We start from the raw sequence: 19,638 nt of genomic DNA on the forward strand, positions 1-19,638 counted from the left end.
CTGCTCCTGGGCTCTGTCCACAGGCAGGAACATAACAACAGGACCATATGGCTCCATCGTCACGGAAACAAACACATGGACCAACCGGATGTCTGACTGTTTTTACAACAATGAACCTCAACTTGATATATATTAATTTAAAGAGTCCCTATTATGCTTTCTGGGGTTTTCCCTTCTCTGTTTCTATAGGTTTTAGTGCATGTAAAATGGTCTGCAAAAGGCTACAATCCCAATGTTCTGGAACACGGTGACATCACTACAGAACTCTCGCGCTTCTATTGGCTAGCGCTCCAACACATTGTACGTGATAGGCTAAGGGGGCGGGACATCTTTAAGCTGGTTGACCAATCACAACAGAGCCAGCCAGCTAACCAATCAGAGCAAACTGGGCTCTGGTTTCAGACAGAGGGTGAAAAGAGGTGCTGCAGCACAGGCAGTATGAGAACAATTCAATATTATCTCTCCAGAGATTTCACTGTTGTCTCGTTTTGTTTACATTACGCAAATTCAAGAAATCGCTCTTCTGCTTCTTTTTTTGCTTTGTCATGTTTACCCCCTGCAGTGTAAATGGACTATAAGCTACAAAGGCATTTAGCTGTGTCACTCTTTGTTGCAAATAGTCAATAAATGTAATTTGAAACCTTGATGTATCTCATTATAATACACACACGTTACATATCTTGCAGCAGTTAACAAATCTTCCTGAATGAAGCCTTTGCTGTCAGTCATTGCCGCCGTGTCGCTATGGCAGCTCACACACACACACACACACACACACACACACACACACACACACACACACACACACACACACACACACACACACACACACACACACACACACACACACACACACACACACACACACACACACACACACACACACACACACACACACACACACACACACACTTTGCAGAACGTTGAGAGCTTGTTAATACATATCAACGATAAACGCTCCCCGGGGCGAAAACCTCAAACTGCCACAACAGCAACTAGGTACTTATGAAGCCAAATGACTCGGTAAAAGGGTTGTTTAAGGATGTAAATGGCTCTCACACACACACAGAGACACATACACACAGATACACACACACACACACACTCACACAAAGATATAATAATAAGCTATTGATCAAGTTGGCTGTGTGACTCACAGGCAGAGGAACAGTGGGTGAGTTGTTGATTTTCCAACATATATTGCAAGGTATTTATTCTTTTTACTGCAGCATTCCTCAACCTGCTTACAATATAGTGTTACTTTCCTTTATCTGTACAATTGCAAACATCATCTCTCCTGTAACATCTATAAAAAAGAGCCATATTTGAACACATGTGCTCATTATAAAAGCACAAACTCCATGGAGATTTCGAGCTACAGGTGCTTTACGACAAGCTACCTGGACAGTAGGTTGGATTGTAGCTGCTTAATTCAGCCTATATGGAGACTGTGGGACGGCAAAAAAAAGGGTGTGTGCCTGTTAAAGGGATCTTTGTATCTGCCTGTGTCCTTTGCAGTTGGTGCGTTTACAATCTTGTCTCACAAACGCCTTCAAATGCTAATAATAAGCCGTCAGAAATGGTTTCCCCCATTGTGAGGATTAAGCAAATATCCAGTTTATTTAAGGCTTCTTCTGCTTCGACATTTAAATGCTCTGCTTAAAGTTGCTTTTTTTTTAAAACCAAAACCTAGTCACTAGTTATTTCTACTGCCTGTACAAACTAATTTATCAAAACATCACAAACTTCTTTATCTGTTGTTCTAATTCTGTACTTATTCAACAAAGTCTGGAGAGTGCTCAAGCCAAACATATCCCCGTAGGAATGTGCCATTAAAAGTTACTATTGAAAGTAAAACTCGTAGTAGCAACAGATCGATTTCCATACAAAGTTATTCTCAGAAAATGTTCACGAGACAACTTACAAATGTTCTTATTCCAACTAACGCCTTTTCAATAGGTTTACTTATAGTATTGCCTTCATGTTTGAGGCATGTAATCTCCAAATCATATACATCTATGTAATGACTTCCACCGTCATGCCCTTTCCTTCAGTTTTCGGCCTGCGTTGACTTACGCGGGCGTGTCTCCGTGTGCAGCACCTGCTCCAGGTCGCCCAGCATGGTGAGGATCAGCTCTTTATCCAGCTGAGCCGCTCCCTCTCTTCGCCCTCCCTCCGAAACCTCTTCCTCCGCCCAATCCCCATCGTCCTTCTTCCCCCTCTTCTTCCCCTCTTCATTTGAACCACCCTCTTCCTCCTTTTCCTCCACTTCCCTGGAAGTCCGTGCCGATTCAGTCCTCGAGTGTCCGCTGTACGACGCCCGTTCTTTCCGCCCACCTGTGCACCTCCACGGCACGGGGATTAAAGAGTGCTCCGATTGAGAAAGCATTTTTGTGAGAGAAAGCGATAGAGATCGAGTTCTTGTTCCCCCCCTGGTGACCACCTCTTTCCTGGGGCTCCCCTGCAGGCTAGAGGGCGAGAACCACGAAGAGGAGTTGTGAGGTTTGGAGATCCGAGGTTGTGTGTCGTCCAGCTCGAAGGAATAAACTCGCTGCTCGCCATCACTCAAGAGGGTGAGGTTAGTGAGAGAACGCTGTTTCACCCTCAGGTTCAGGTTGTCTGGAGGAGGATTTGGAGGGCGTCTCGCTGGACTTCCTCCCTGATACACGGAGAACTCTGCGCCTCGCTTCATCTCTCCGCTAACCTCCCTTTCCTCTCAGCCTCAGTGAGTGAAGAACCGGCTTTCTGCTTCACATCCCGGATGAGAAATAGAGCAGATGAAGGGAAGGAGGGGAATATGTGTTCCCGAAGGTCTCCCAACTCCAGAGATGGGAGAGAACACCTCCCTCTCAGGCATGAAACAATCCAGATCCATCCCTGAGCCGGTCCATGCTCACGGTGGCACGTCAGTCACTTTTTTCTCCCACTCCTTTGCGTCCTCATGCTTTCTGTTTTCTTGGCTTTGTTTTCCTCCACCACAGTCAGCAGGGGCGTGGATGAACGACTCCCTCTCCTCTCGCGTCCTCTCGCCCTTTGATCCGTCCACCTTTTTAAAACGACAATCTCTTTTCTCTCACACCTTCTGTCTCTCTGTTAGTTACCGCCTCGCTGACTCTCTCTCTCTGACTCTCTCTCTCTGACAGCCTTCCTCTCCTCTCAGCTGAGAATGAAGCTGGCTCACATAGCTCTGCTTGTTCATTCCTGCAGTAACTCCGTCCCTCTCTCTCCCTCTCCGTCCCTCTCCGTCCCTCTCTCTCTCTCCCTCTCTCACCCCTCCCTCTTATCACCTCTCTTTCTCTTAATCCCTCTCATTCTCTCACTTCCTTATCTTTCCCCCCTCTCCATCTCCCCCATGCTGCGTGACAGCGAGTTGTTTGGACAGCAGCACCTGTACGCTGGCTGCCAGACTTAATTAAATGCCGTCTTAAGAAACCGAAGCAGCTTATCGTGGATCAACAATGAAACCACAGAACCATCACGCTCACATCAATCAGTGCTAGCTTTATTAGCGCAGCCGTTATTAGTCACAGCTGTCTGTTAGCAGGAAGCTGTTGCCTCAGAAACCATCTCAAGGTTTCCTTATCAGACCGCATGTGTGAGTCACCCCTCTACATAAAGCTCAGCCGTGTATTAAAGGTGCTTTGTGTTTCTATAGGTTTTAGTGCATGTAAAGGGTCTGCAAAGGCTCAAATCCCAAAGTTCCAGAACACGGTGACGTCACTACGGAAGACTTGTGTTCCTATTGGCTAGCGCTCCAACACATTGTACGTGATACGCTAAGGGGCGGGACATCTCTAAGCTGGTTGACCAATCGCAACAGAGCCGGCCAGCTAACCAATCAGAGCAGACTGGGCTCTGGTTTCAGACAGAGGGTGAAAAGAGGTGCTGCAGCACAGGCAGTATGAGAAAAATAAAGAGCTTTTTGAACATTAAAGCATGGAGACATGTAGAGACACTACATACTGATATACACCTGAACATCATCAGGAGAGGACTCTTTAAAGTAGAGACACTACATACTGATATACACCTGAACATCAGCAGGAGAGGACTCTTTAAAGTAGAGACACTACATACTGATATACACCTGAACATCAGCAGGAGAGGACTCTTTAAAGTAGAGACACTACATACTGATATACACCTGAACATCAGCAGGAGAGGACTCTTTAAAGTAGAGACACTACATACTGATATACACCTGAACATCAGCAGGAGAGGACTCTTTAAAGTAGAGACACTACATACTGATATACACCTGAACATCAGCAGGAGAGGACTCTTTAAAGTAGAGACACTACATACGGATATACACCTGAACATCAGCAGGAGAGGACTCTTTAAAGTAGAGACACTACATACTGATATACACCTGAACATCAGCAGGAGAGGACTCTTTAAAGTAGAGACACTACATACTGATATACACCTGCACATCAGCAGGAGAGGACTCTTTAAAGTAGAGACACTACACACTGATATACACCTGAACATCAGCAGGAGAGGACTCTTTAAAGTAGAGACACTACATACTGATATGAACCTGAACATCAGCAGGAGAGGACTCTTTAAAGTAGAGACACTACATACTGATATGAACCTGAACATCAGCAGGAGAGGACTCTTTAAAGTAGAGACACTACATACTGATATACACCTGAACATCAGCAGGAGAGGACTCTTTAAAGTAGAGACACTACATACTGATATACACCTGAACATCAGCAGGAGAGGACTCTTTAAAGTAGAGACACTACATACTGATATACACCTGAACATCAGCAGGAGAGGACTCTTTAAAGTAGAGACACTACATACTGATATACACCTGAACATCAGCAGGAGAGGACTCTTTAAAGTAGAGACACTACATACTGATATACACCTGAACATCAGCAGGAGAGGACTCTTTAAAGTAGAGACACTAAATACTAATATACACCTGAACATCAGCAGGAGAGGACTCTTTAAAGTAGAGACACTACATACTGATATACACCTGAACATCAGCAGGAGAGGACTCTTTAAAGTAGAGACACTACATACGGATATACACCTGAACATCAGCAGGAGAGGACTCTTTAAAGTAGAGACACTACATACTGATATACACCTGAACATCAGCAGGAGAGGACTCTTTAAAGTAGAGACACTACATACTGATATACACCTGAACATCAGCAGGAGAGGACTCTTTAAAGTAGAGACACTACATACTGATATACACCTGAACATCAGCAGGAGAGGACTCTTTAAAGTAGAGACACTACATACGGATATACACCTGAACATCAGCAGGAGAGGACTCTTTAAAGTAGAGACACTACATACTGATATACACCTGAACATCAGCAGGAGAGGACTCTTTAAAGTAGAGACACTACATACGGATATACACCTGAACATCAGCAGGAGAGGACTCTTTAAAGTAGAGACACTACATACTGATATACACCTGAACATCAGCAGGAGAGGACTCTTTAAAGTAGAGACACTACATACTGATATACACCTGAACATCAGCAGGAGAGGACTCTTTAAAGTAGAGACACTACATACTGATATACACCTGAACATCAGCAGGAGAGGACTCTTTAAAGTAGAGACACTACATACTGATATACACCTGAACATCAGCAGGAGAGGACTCTTTAAAGCAGAGACACTACATACTGATATACACCTGAACATCAGCAGAATAGGACCCCTTTAATAACAATCAAATCAGCAAAACTACTTCTGAGAATCTTTCTTGTCTACAAATCATTTCACAAATGCTTAAATAAACATTTGAGTGTGGGCAATTGTGTGCTTGTCATGTGGTATTTGCAGTATACTGTATGCACACACACACATGAATTTACATCCCAGTAGCTAATTTGTGCCTCTGTTTGGACAAAGAGCTGGAAAAGCAAAGCATGTGAAACAGCCATGAAGTGTGTGACAACAGGAAAGCAAGTGTTTGAAATGGACCCCAAACAAAGGCTGCTGTCTAATTCCATCTTTCAAATGACGGTCTTCAGAAAAGTGGCAAACCAAAGCAAAACGTCTGGAATGAAACTGCAGACCTGACATCCCCCAAACCTGTAATCACGCTGTTGTTTGTGCACTGGAGATTGCCCCGATCCCTTTTCTGGCATGAGTGATTTATCATCCATGTTGACTCCCTTTGTTGTTATTACAAGGATGAAATCAATATATCTACCAAAGGGGCATTTTTTAGGGGACTTCTATCACTACACTTTATGACCAAAGGATTAAAACAGCGGATACATTCAACATTCATATTCAATTTGATATTGAATAATCTATCTATCTATCTATCCATCTATCCATCTATCCATCCATCCATCCATCCATCCATCCATCCATCCATCCATCCATCCATCCATCCATCCATCCATCTATCTATCCATCCATCCATCCATCCATCCATCCATCCATCCATCCATCCATCCATCCATCTATCTATCTATCTATCTATCTATCTATCTATCTATCTATCTATCTATCTATCTATCTATCTATCTATCTATCTATCATATAGAATGAATGCAAAGATATTAAGTTGTGACAATCTTTGTTTTCTTAAGGTGAGATGCAGTTGAAACTCAAGCTTTTCTCTCTGCCAGCGGATCATGTTTTTTTGATTGTGCATTTCCAGTTGTAACCTCTCATCCGGCTCTCTGTCAGGAATGTAGCTTTGTGGTTAGAAAACGTCTTAAAACGGATCAAAATGTCCCTGACCTCTCAGCTGCAGGAGCACAGATGCCACTGACTGTAATTAAAACACAATAAAGACGTTTGCAGGCTTCACAAACAGGAAGTATGCAGCTTTCTGTTGTACAGGTTTTATAAGAAATTGAATCGCATTATAAACCTTAATATATAAAATAGTAGGAAGTATTGGAGAACACAGTCCGGTTTCTGAGTAGTTGCAGCGTATCGTTCTTGCGACCTGTTGCTCCTGCTAGATTTGTACTATTTTCAACTTGCTCTTATTTAATCTTACTTATTTTCTGAGTAAAATAATATGCTGTGCCCCCTATAAACTTATTTTGTAGAGAGATTAAGTTTTTGTTTTTGCCGTTGAGTTGCTGCTGTTGTGCATCCAGGCCACTGGGAGAAGCTAATCACGCTAAATCCAGTTAGCATAGTCTCACACTGAAATCTGGAAAGGACACAGAGGATGCAGAATAAACCAAAGAGACGAAGAAGGAGAGCTGGCTCCAGATTTATATTGAAAAGGAGATATAAGCCCCCGTCATCATGGGCAACGTAAGATAACTTGCTAAAGAAATGGACGAGCTAACGGCGTAAGCTAGGATTCAGACGCAATATTTGGAGTGTAGTTTAATGTGGTTTACGGAAACATGGCTGCATCAGGAAATATCTGACAACGACGTGTCCATCGAGAGCTACACCATGTCCTCACCATGAGTCTTCAGAGGGTCTTAAATGCAAACAACTTTGATATACACGTTTTCTGCTCCGGTATAGTTCCTGTGAAGTGAATTGACTATGTAGTCTAAATACCTGTAGCACTTTGGGAGCTTTGGATACAAAATATCCATTAAAAGTCAGGTAACACTTTGCAAATGCCATCGCTGAGCGAACTGATCCTGGGTCTGGATGAGAACACATGATGGCAGCCTGCAGCGTCTCTGAGTCCAGCTGTCAGCGCTGACCTTTTCCTCCCAGACAAGAAACCAGCGCAGAGCAGGGACCCCCCTTCCCCCCAGTGAACACAAATAAACACACACAGAAACACAACGAAAGGCATGCAAACTAACAAACTTTAAAGGTTTCCTATCATGCTATCTTTAGGCATATATTATGGGTCTCAGATATATCAAGAAAAATATCAAAAAACATGTCTATGATGTGTTTTGCTCCAAATACCAAACAGATCATGCATTTTAGACATCCCTCATATCCCTCTATTCCAGCCCTGTTAGAGAAAAGCTGATTTTGGGTTCTTAAAGTGGACCTATCATGCTATATTTTAATAATATAGTGTAGGACCATACCTATATAAGGCATATTTATACTTTTTTTTTTCAAAATACCAAACAGATCATGCATTTTAGCCATGCCTCATTTTGCTCAATTTGAAATTTTTTAGCTCTGTTTTAGCAAGAGCTGATTCAGTGAGAACAGCACCACCTACAGGCCTGGCATATGTACTACAGCGTCTCCAGCGCTTTCGAACGGCAATGCCGTGGCTGTCTCCTCCTGATTGGTGGAGTTGGCCCAATAGCCGTAGCGCCACCGTCCTGACGTCAGGACAGTGTTCAAATCTGGATCAGTTTTTATCAGATCCGTTGCAGCCCCTTTTTTAGAGATTTGGGTATGGAGGAAAATAGAGAGGGTTGTGTTTTCTGACACTTGGTGAGTTCCCTGGAACACCGGGGACACATATTCATGTAGAAAAGACGTACAAAAGTGCATTTTGCATGATAGGTCCCCTTTAACTTAAAAAAAAACACAGGTTAGCTCTGAGTGTTAGCGATGCTTGCTAATGTAAACACAGACCATATTACGTCCAAAGCGTCGCGCATTGTTTCTGATAGCAATGTTTCTGATAGTGCCGTGGATGTAAAGCCCGCCCACATTTCAGATATTACGTCATATCGGACGCAAATCTGGATCAGCTCCGTTGTTCCCCCCCGTTTTTTAGAGATTTGGGTACGGAGGAAAAGAGAGAGGGTTTTATTTTCTGACACTTTGTGAGTTTCCTGACACATATTTATGTATAAAAGACATCAAAAAGTGCATTTTGCATGATAGGACACCTTTAAACCACACAATCATACAAAAGAATCAGACAGCAAAGCTTGCAAACAGACGCTATTCTACAGTTTTCATTTGTACAAAACACAGACTCCAGGGTCCACCAACACCACCTGCAGAGCTGCAGATAAAAATGACTTCCACCTGCAGCAGCATCCTGACTTCAGAAAGCCTTTTTCCTGCAAGCTCCCCTCACCTCAGAGGATTCACACAAACACAGAGAGATCCCCTACTATCACTGCACACAACTATGTGGTCTAAAAATAAGAAATATAACAGATACAAAACACCAGAGCACTGTTCTCTGCACAGCCTTTAAAAAAAAACCTCCCATCCTGCAGCTACTCTTCACTATTCAACACTGAAGACTGCTCTTTGTGGTAGTGACAATGTAGGGCTAATCAATTATACAATACAACCCTGTTAATATAACCACTTGTTTCGTAAAGTGGGTAAATGCATCGTCCTCTTGCACCTAATGAGGCAAGGCAAGGCAAGTGTATGTATAGCACCTTTCAACACAAGGCAATTCAAAGTGCTTTACAAAAATGAAAGACATTAGGAGAATTAAGAAATAGTGCAGCAGAAACATATTATAAAATGGCATTTAAAAACACTCATTTAAAAGCAAAGATAATAAAATATGAATAACACAGGTACATGAATAAAAGTTACAGTGCAGTGTGAGATATGAATAGTTCAATTAGAAGCAGCGGCAAAAAGCTGAATAGATCCCTATGCGAGACATATTTCAACAGACAGAGGCAGAGGTGGGAAGTAGTCGAGTACAAATACTTTGTTACTGTACTTAAGTACATGTTTCTGGTATCAGTACTTTACTCCACTACTTATTTTTCTGACGACTTTTTACTTTCTACTTCTTACATTTTGAACCCAAATACCTGTACTTTCTACTTCTTACATTTTGAACACAAATCCCTGTACTTTCTACTTCTTACATGTTGAACACAAATACCTGTACTTTCTACTTCTTACATGTTGAACCCAAATACCTGTACTTTCTACTTCTTACATGTTGAACACAAATACCTGTACTTTCTACTTCTTACATGTTGAACCCAAATACCTGTACTTTCTACTTCTTACATGTTGAACCCAAATACCTGTACTTTCTACTTCTTACATGTTGAACCCAAATACCTGTACTTTCTACTTCTTACATGTTGAACACAAATACCTGTACTTTCTACTTCTTACATGTTGAACCCAAATACCTGTACTTTCTACTTCTTACATGTTGAACTCAAATACCTGTACTTTCTACTTCTTACATGTTGAACTCAAATACCTGTACTTTCTACTTCTCACATTTCCCAAACAGGCTGGTTCCTTTACTTTGAATGTGTGTTTGGTGGCGTGATCATTATTATTTAGAGTCATTGCGTGCCTATTGATTTGAACACGATCCGTGTATCCATCATTTCCTGGTCTTCTCTAAAGAAGAGGGACCAATGAAAACGTTGTCATGTTGCCGTTGTTCAGCATGGAAACATTCATTAGCTAACAATGACATTATTGTTCTATTAATATAAAGGGAGGTCAGGTACTCTTTCAAACAGCTGCTAGTTATGGGTACTTTTTACTGAAGTACATTTCAAAGCCCTCTTTACTTTTACTTGAGTAAAGAAGTTTAGTCAGTACTTCTACTTTTACCAGAGTATTTTTAAACACGAGTATCTGTACTTCTACTTGAGGAAAGGATGTGTGTACTTTTGCCCTCTCTCTGTATAACCCACACAGACACATCATACATGTACATGCATTGTTGAGCTGTTGTACCTGAGATCTCCTCCAGGCACTGTTTGGCGGTCTTGCTGTAGACCAGCTCCCCCTTGGTGGGGCTGAGGCAGGGCTCTGCGGGGGCCATCATGGTGCAGTCGTTCTCTGAGAAAGTCCTGCAGGCATCAAGAACAAAAACAACAACACAGCAGTTAGAAACACAGGCGGAGGTGTCTGCTAAACTTAATTACAGTCATTTCAAAGGAGCCATGAAGGGAGTGTTTCCTGGAAGAGCTGCTCAGTGTCTTATTCACTCTTTCGCTATAAAAAAAATGCGAGGAAAGGTCATTTTGTTAAAGAAACCTGTTTAAAAAACGATTAAAAGGAATATTTGACCCAAAAGGGAGCCAAGCAAGTTCAAATACATCTAAAATAATAATTTCCTGCAGGATTTGACAACGGATTTGTATGTATTTGTGTGTATTATGTATAATATTGCCTAACAATGTTTTTTTTGGATGATCCTCGTGAAGGAATTTGATGCACATGCAAATTATTTTACTAGAAAATGTGTTGTTTAGCAAAAATAAAAATGTTTGTTTATTCCATCACCTTAAAGGTGGGGTAGGTAATTTTGGAGAAACCGGCTCGAGATCGCTAGAATTTAAAAATACACAGCTGGAAGAAATCTGCCACTTCCTTACAGAGCCCCTCCTCCAACACACACGAACGCGCACATGACCAATGAGGGCACGAGATAAGTTTGTGTACAGATGGAAGGCTGACAGGCAGGTGGGCCATCCAGTTATTTTAGCCGGGCCGGCTCAGATGATTGGTCATGCTTTTTACAGTACTACGGCTTCAACAGATGACTTTTTTTTATGGATTTTTTGTCAAAGCACTTCAGATATACATTGCTATCAGGATGTTAAGAGCATTCCATGGAATATAACAAAAAGTGTATCTCGAGCCGGTTTCTCAAACTTACCTACCCCACCTTTAACTGTCAATTAATGGCCTCAGTTGAAGTCCATTATTTGTTTTGAGCTCTATTTCTCCTTGATGTCACTGCTTAGAAAACCTTTTTTAAAGTACGTACTATATACATTTTGTAAGTGTAATCAAATGAACTGTTTCTTTAACATATTCTGTGCTCCCAGGACTCATTAAAAAAATCTTGTGTGTGTGTGAGCACCATACCACACTGACTGCAGCAAAGTGCTATCAACCAACACACAATAAACCTGGCAGAGGCCACAACTTCAGGTGGGAATACAAGAGAAAGCGAACGAGAGAAAAAAGCTTAATTAGGCTGAAAATGATGGTAAATTGTAGCACGAGGGAGGCCTGCACGTTTACTGTCTGCACGCTGCGGGGGTCGGCTGTGTTGCAGCATAAGAAGAGGACAAAGATCTTAAGAAATGTTCTCACAAGGAGATTTCTCGGCACAGAGGACACTCATTTCAACTCAAATATTGCTTCACTTCAACAGTTATTTGTGATTATGTGAGCTGCATGTGCTTTTAGTTTGAGGTTTGCCACTATCAGCCACTATCAACCCTGGATTAATGGACGCAGCAGTTTTAACTGGCTAAATGTGTGGGATTAAAGTACCGCTCAGTGTGGCAGAGCTGACGGTGCACAACAGAGACGGAGAGGAGCAACGGGGTGAAGGATTAAGTCGTGTTTAATAGGATTTTTAAATCTCTTTCTCTTGAACGCAGAGACTCCTCTTCTTTCCCCCTGGATTACCTAGAAAATCGTCCCTTTTGGGCAGATTGACCTCACTTCCTGATGGCGGTCACACCAGGGAGTCACATGCAACATACTGTCACACCGGTTGAATGCAGAGAAGAGTTGGTGCCAAAGTCTGATTGCTTACTTTAAAGATGAAACCCAGACAGTTGAATAATAGGCCATGGCACTTGTCAGGCAGCGAGTGTTTGTTCTGTAATAACTGTGAAAGAGATGCGGAGGCGAGAGCAATATGAACACAAAGCAGCAGCTGATCAGAGAGAGAGAGAGACAGGAATATTCCTTGTGTCTTGATGTGCAGGTAGGACTAGAAAACCATGTGTGTAGGACAGAAGGAAATAAACAACCAGAAAAATACAAGCAATTGTGGCGCAAAACGTTCTTTCTTTGCTTTACTATGAAACCGATTTGATTCCTTTCATTTAGGAGTGACACATTATGATATACACCTGAACATCAGCAGGAGAGGACTCTTTAAAGTAGAGACACTACATACTGATATACACCTGAACATCAGCAGGAGAGAACTCTTTAAAGTAGAGACACTACATACTGATATACACCTGAACATCAGCAGGAGAGGACTCTTTAAAGTAGAGACACTACATACTGATATACACCTGAACATCAGCAGGAGAGGACTCTTTAAAGTAGAGACACTACATACTGATATACACCTGAACATCAGCAGGAGAGGACTCTTTAAAGTAGAGACACTACATACTGATATACACCTGAACATCAGCAGGAGAGGACTCTTTAAAGTAGAGACACTACATACTGATAAACACCTGAACATCAGCAGGAGAGGACTCTTTAAAGTAGAGACACTACATACTGATATACACCTGAACATCAGCAGGAGAGGACTCTTTAAAGTAGAGACACTACACACTGATATACACCTGAACATCAGCAGGAGAGGACTCTTTAAAGTAGAGACACTACATACTGATATACACCTGAACATCAGCAGGAGAGGACTCTTTAAAGTAGAGACACTACATACTGATATACACCTGAACATCAGCAGGAGAGGACTCTTTAAAGTAGAGACACTACACACTGATATACACCTGAACATCAGCAGGAGAGGACTCTTTAAAGTAGAGACACTACATACTGATATACACCTGAACATCAGCAGGAGAGGACTCTTTAAAGTAGAGACACTACATACTGATATACACCTGAACATCAGCAGGAGAGGACTCTTTAAAGTAGAGACACTACATACTGATATACACCTGAACATCAGCAGGAGAGGACTCTTTAAAGTAGAGACACTACATACTGATATACACCTGAACATCAGCAGGAGAGGACTCTTTAAAGTAGAGACACTACATACTGATATACACCTGAACATCAGCAGGAGAGGACTCTTTAAAGTAGAGACACTACATACTGATATACACCTGAACATCAGCATAATATGGCCTCTTTAAGTAACCGTTCCACACACTCACACACGTCTCACCTGTACATGAAGGGGGCCACAGTGGCAGTGTTTGGATGGTTGTGCTGCTGTTGTTGAGGAAGTTGAACTACTCCGTTCCCTCCGAGCGCTCCTCCTCCAACTCCTCCTCCTCCTCCCAGCATCCCAAGGGAACCAGAAAGTGCAGAGGTACTGGTGGAGGAGGTCAAACTGGTTCTTTTTGTCTCTGAGCCCCCGCTGGATCGCTGGATATAGAAACTCCCACCCTGCCCTCCTTTAGTCATCTTTCCTCTGTCGGCCTCTCCTCCTCTCAGGTTCCCACTGCTGTGTAACGCCGGACTCTGACTCGGCATTTGACTCTGAGGCTTGGCCGTCGTTGAGGTGGAGGAAGATGAAGAGGAAGAGGAGGAAGGAGCTTTAAGTCCTGACTTGGGGATGCCGCTTGAAGAGTTGCCGCCATCTTTCTTTGAAGGCTTCCCTCCCTTGGGGATGAGACTGGCGATTTTGGAGTTCTTCTTGTTCCCGTCAGTGGGCGACGACTCCTCTTTGGGCGAAGAACTGTCCTTAGAAGATTTCTGTCCAGATCTGCTGCTGCTTTTGTCCTCCCTGTCTTTGGAGGATGCTCCTGTCCTGCCGCTATTATTGGCTTTAGAGCAGGAGGAGGAAGAAGAAGGGGACGTTTTGATTGGTGCAGTGATGGATGGAGATGGGGTTTTTGTTGATATCTGATTTGCTGTAGAACTACTTCCACCGCTGCACGCCAAATTCGTAAATCCGTCCTCACCGTACTCCGACAAATCGTCTTCCTCCTCAAGAGACATTTCCGCCACAGATGGAGACGCTCGAGACGCCGATCTGGGGTTAATCAAGCGAAACTTCTCCAACATTGACCTCTGATGATGCCCACCACCGCCTACTTTTGACCCATCATGGAGGGCTTCAGGGGCCTCGGAGGGGGAGAGCGTGGGGCTGGAGAGCATGGAGGAGGTGGCGCTGTGCTTCAGATTCATGGATTTGCTTCTCCAGGATTTGGTTGGCGAGGGGATGGAGGAGGAGATCAGCTGCTGACCGCTGAGGCTACTGGGAACCGAGCCGCCGCCAGAACAGCTCCCGTTCATCCCGCCCGGCAACGGGATCCCCCTCAACGCCTCTGGAGCAGGAGAGAAGAGAGGGACAGGTGATTAAAAACTATGATTCCATGGTTATTAGGAAGAGGGTACAACTGTGGGCAACTCTTATAGGGAGGACTCTGCATGTGAGACTATTCACTACAATTTCTTTGAAACCACTGGCACCTGATGCTTTTGGGCATTAAAGGGCTCATGTCATGGCCATTTCCACTGATCATAATTCCATTGTTGAGGTCTACTAGAATAGATTTATATTGTGCAATTTTCCAAACTCACATTGGTTTCTCATACAGCATCTCTGTAAACTACGTGTATTCACTGAATTTCACTCTCTGCCTTTAACGGCTCGTTGTAGCTCCAATAGCTCCAGGCCCCACCCTCCCTGTGAGCACAGTGTGCTCTGATTGGTCGGGACGTTGTGAATCGCGCTGAGCTCCGTGGAGGTGTTGTTTCCTTGTTAGTGATACACAGCCAAACTCACCCTGAGCACACACAAAGTCACAGCCGAAGTAAAAACAATAAGTGTGGCTTGATATTGAGTAAGAAAAAGGTTGATAAACGCTGTGAGAATGGGTCTGCAGAGAGAATTTCTCCGCGATCCCAACTGTCTGCACACAGATGTGTGTGTGAGGAAGTCCGTGGATTGGTCAATTTGGACCAATCAGCGGGGGCTTAACGTAACGGCTCCGCGGACGTAACGTAACGGCTCCACGGATTGGTCCATTTCGTTCCGGGTACGGCTTGACATCATGCCGTACCCGGAACGAAATGGAAGAATCAAATGGACAGTGACGTATCTCCAACGAGGCGTTTTGGGGAGGTATTTTCTATGTTAGAGTTTTACTCGGTACAGGGTGTACTTTGAGGGTTTGTGACTCTGCAGACCGTTTACATGCATAAAAACCTTCATAACACACAAGGGGACGGGTAATAACTGGAAAAGCATGACATGGGCCCTCTAATGAAGATCTTGCTGACAATTTCAGGACACAATCCAACAAAACCAGCTGGATAGAAAAACAAACAAAAGCCTCAACTGACTGACTGAAACTTATATAGTGTCTATGTTCTGTTGTTTATTCTGTTCACACAACATCTGTTATACGCCTGTTCATGCCGGGAATGACATCCCTTCTCTTGAGATTTCTTCTACTTTTGTCCGTGCCCACGTGTCTGTCCATCCTCAGGTAATCCCTGATAAATACTGGACCCATCAAACTGACATTGTTTTTGTTTATTTATGACAGTATGCTCCTTTCTGGCAATTGGCTTGGCTTAAATCAAACCTTACCTTGTCAGTTGCCTGCCAAACGTTTCGTCTCAAACACTGACATCCAAAGAAAAGTCTGTATGGCGGAGATCTACAGTCTTTTCTGGTTAAAAAAAGCACTTTTTCTAATTACAGAACTCAACACAGGAAATAGTGTTTTGTTTATCTAGGGTTGACTACAGAAGCCACCACCTCCTTTTTATCTTTCTCTAAACCTAAAGACTGATTCTCCATAGTTGGTGTGTATCATGTGTGTGTGTCTATGCATGCAAATATTTTATATATTCAAGCATTCAAAAAAGAGTAAGAGTGCATGTGAGAAGTTTATCCATCAGTTAAATAGTATAATCTCCTCCTGCCTGTATGAGAAATATTTGTGTCTGCAGATTCAAATGAACGGACACTGATTTACTGGAAGGAGTTCACAGGTTGGGAAACTGTCATGACTATTGCAAGTAATCACCAATCAGTCGTGTGTGTGTGTGTGTGTGTGTGTGTGTGTGTGTGTGTGTGTCTGTGTGTGGCCATCTGAAAGTGATTAAGACATGGATAGGGGAGCATCTTGTCCTGTGTGCATGTGATCAATGTGAATCAAAGACGTTTCAAAACATGTGTGTGTTTCTGTGTGTCAGTGTGTCAGTGTGTGTGTGTGTGTGTGTCAGTGTGTGGCCTAGCATTACTATACTTGTGGGGACCTAAATCTGTTTACACAGTCACGTGTGGGGACTCGCCTCCCTTATGGGGACAAAATGGAGGTCCCCATGAAGGGAATCATTAATTTTAGGGTGAAGACTTGGTTAGGGTTAGGCATGTGTTGGTTAAGGTTAGGATAAGTCTCCATGAAATGCATGTAAGTCAATGTAATGTCCCCGGAAGTGATGTATACATGGTATGTGTGTGTGTGTGTGTCTGTGTGTGGCCATCTGAAAGTGATTAAGACATGGATAGGGGAGCATCTTGTCCTGTGTGCATGTGTGTTTGTCCTCTCTTTTACCCCGTCTTCACAGACCCTCAGGGCAGGTTATCAATGTGAATCAAAGACGTTTCAAAAACATGTGTGTGTTTCTGTGTGTGTGTGTGTGTCAGTGTGTGTGTCTGTGTGTGTGTCTGTGTGAGTGTCAGTGTGTGTGTCAGTGTGTGTGTGTGTGTGTGTGTGTGTGTGTGTGTGTGTGTGTGTGTGTGTGTGTGTGTGTGTGTCAGTGTGTGTGTCAGTGTGTGTGTCAGTGTGTGTGTCTGTTTGTGTCCACTCAATTAACCCCATCTTTAGAGATCCTGCCTGCTCCTCCTTGCCCAGCCCCAGAGGCTTTTTTTTTGCAGCGCCTACCACACTTTTCACCACATGCTGTTGCCATGGTAACAGACTCCTCTTCTTCTTCTTCTTCTTCTTCTCTTCTCTTTTTTTTTTTTTTTTCTTTTTCTCGCCTCAGCGGCCAAGGATGACATGCAGTTTCTCCTGGGCGTTGGTGGACCCTTTGTGATACTCGCTGTGTGCAACTACAGATATTATGACTATGTTCATGTGCTTTCATAATTAGCTAATGATATATATAGTTATTGTTAATAACACTCACATTTATAAAAATAAATGGGTTGTTGGGTCACTTCTAATATCCTGTACACAGTGGACATTATCATAGTGTGTGTGTGTGTGTGTGTGTGTGTGTGTGTGTGTGTGTGTGTGTGTGTGTGTGTGTGTGTGTGTGTATATTGACGATAAGATAAGATAGGACTCTATTTATCCCAAAGGAAATGTTTGTGCCAGAGTTACAACGATACAATAAACACAGCATCATAATAATAAAACTGTACAGTAACAGTGTAGAAAAAAGAGCTAATTAAATAACTACAAAAAACATAGACGGTCAAATAAATAATATAAAAAACTGTACAGTGATAAGAATGATTGATTAGGGCCAAAAGACATCGTAGCAGATACCTAATTGCACGTTATTATAGAACATTATTATTAATATTGCACATTTTCGTTCAGCTTTCACCGAGTTTGCCTCTTCATCCTCATTCCTTTCAACGAGGAGAGCTATCACCAACGTCCTTTGGTCCAATTTAACAAACGTGCCCTTTTTGGTGCTTCAATTAATATCTGATAATCGTTAGTCGCATGGCAACAAGACAGCTTATGCACTTGGTAAAAGCTTTAATCCTGAGACAAAGTAACTCTAATGTGTTTACTTCAGTCCCAAAAGGCCGTACGTGCAGGAACAGAAACACAAATAAAGACCTCTTTACTGAGTGTAACACAACTACATCTGTTCCTGTTTAATTCATCAAATCTGCATTGAAACACAGCATTAATTCTCACTGTCAGGGCCGTCCCTCCCTACCTTGCGGAGGGGGCCTCACCTTGCGGAGGGTGCCTCAACGGAGCCGAAAATGCGGCGCACCTACAGTACAGTATGCGCTGCAATTAGTGTGGCGCGGCACGGCTCCACTAGCACCCGTCCCCCCGTCGACGACGACGCTCGCGATACAGAGGGCCTCATCATATAACTTTGCGTGGGGCCTCATGTTGGCCAGGGTCAGCCCTGCTCACTGTGATAGCCACCTGTCAATCATAAACTAGCCCCGCCCTAATCCATATGCTGCTTTAGCGTTGTTTTACAGTTAATGGTACCATTTTCTAAATTTAAATGACGTTTTTTGTGAGGTTATTAATCAAGACAGAAGCACCAGAAACATATAACAAATAAATGAGAAGTTCTTCTGTCAAGACACTTCCTTTTATCCTCTTCAAATTAAAAAATTGATTAGTTGTCGTCAAAATGATGGAATAAAAGATTAAAAACATGAGAAAGATAAATAAAGAAGATGGGGGGGGGGGGGGGGGGGGGGAAACATCCTGTGTCTGTTTCACTCTCTCCTGCTCTCGGTTTCTGTTTCTGCCCACAAGGTTTTGTCTGCATTGCTGACATTTACCCACAATTGATTTTTATTTTACTTTTACTTTGGACCAAAACGCAGTTTCATCTCCCCTGCAGCGAGTCTTATCTCTGCCAAGTGAAGCTCGGTCTGCTGCAGTGTGAGGAGGACAAATACACTAAAAAAAACCTTGAGATGAAACTGATCGATTGAAACATTTATGATGCGGTTTACTGAACAATAAACACATTGGAACACTTAAGCACAGGACTATTACATTCAGTTTCTCGATAGCATTTATCACAATTCTTGGACTGCCATTTCTGTCTCAATCAAAACGTAAGTGAGTCAAATTGTAGGAGTTAAAGCGAGGGAAAAGGAAAAGCTGCCTGATGATTTATTTGTTTGTTGTTTTGTCCCTTTTTCTGTCGGTTAAAAGTATTGTTGATTTGTTTTTTACACCAACGTCTAAATGCATCTCTTCTTCACCTCCATCACGTCCTACTGATCCTCCCTCAGCTCCACGGACTGGAAAAATGCTTTTAAAGGGGAACTTTAATGCTTTTTGCCAGGAGTATATATGTGTGTATATGAGTATCTAGCTCAGGGGTGTCAAACTCAAGGCCCGGGGGCCA

At 42.9% G+C, this 19,638-nt stretch overlaps 1 protein-coding gene across 3 annotated transcripts in view; it reads right to left on the reverse strand.

Moving 5' to 3' along the window:
• nav3 (neuron navigator 3) overlaps nt 1-19,638 on the reverse strand; it is a 208,340-nt gene that overhangs the window by 81,512 nt on the left and 107,190 nt on the right. For all 3 annotated transcript variants that reach the window (XM_034131356.1, XM_034131355.1, XM_034131354.1), the window contains 2 exons: nt 13,769-14,876; nt 10,594-10,709 (listed from right to left, as the gene is read on the reverse strand). In XM_034131356.1, coding sequence (XP_033987247.1) covers nt 10,594-10,709; nt 13,769-14,876 — 1,224 coding nt within the window. The remainder of the gene's footprint in view (nt 1-10,593; nt 10,710-13,768; nt 14,877-19,638) is intronic.

Source organism: Trematomus bernacchii, unplaced genomic scaffold, assembly GCF_902827165.1.
Source record: "Trematomus bernacchii unplaced genomic scaffold, fTreBer1.1, whole genome shotgun sequence".
In the NCBI taxonomy this organism is placed as follows: domain Eukaryota; kingdom Metazoa; phylum Chordata; class Actinopteri; order Perciformes; family Nototheniidae; genus Trematomus; species Trematomus bernacchii.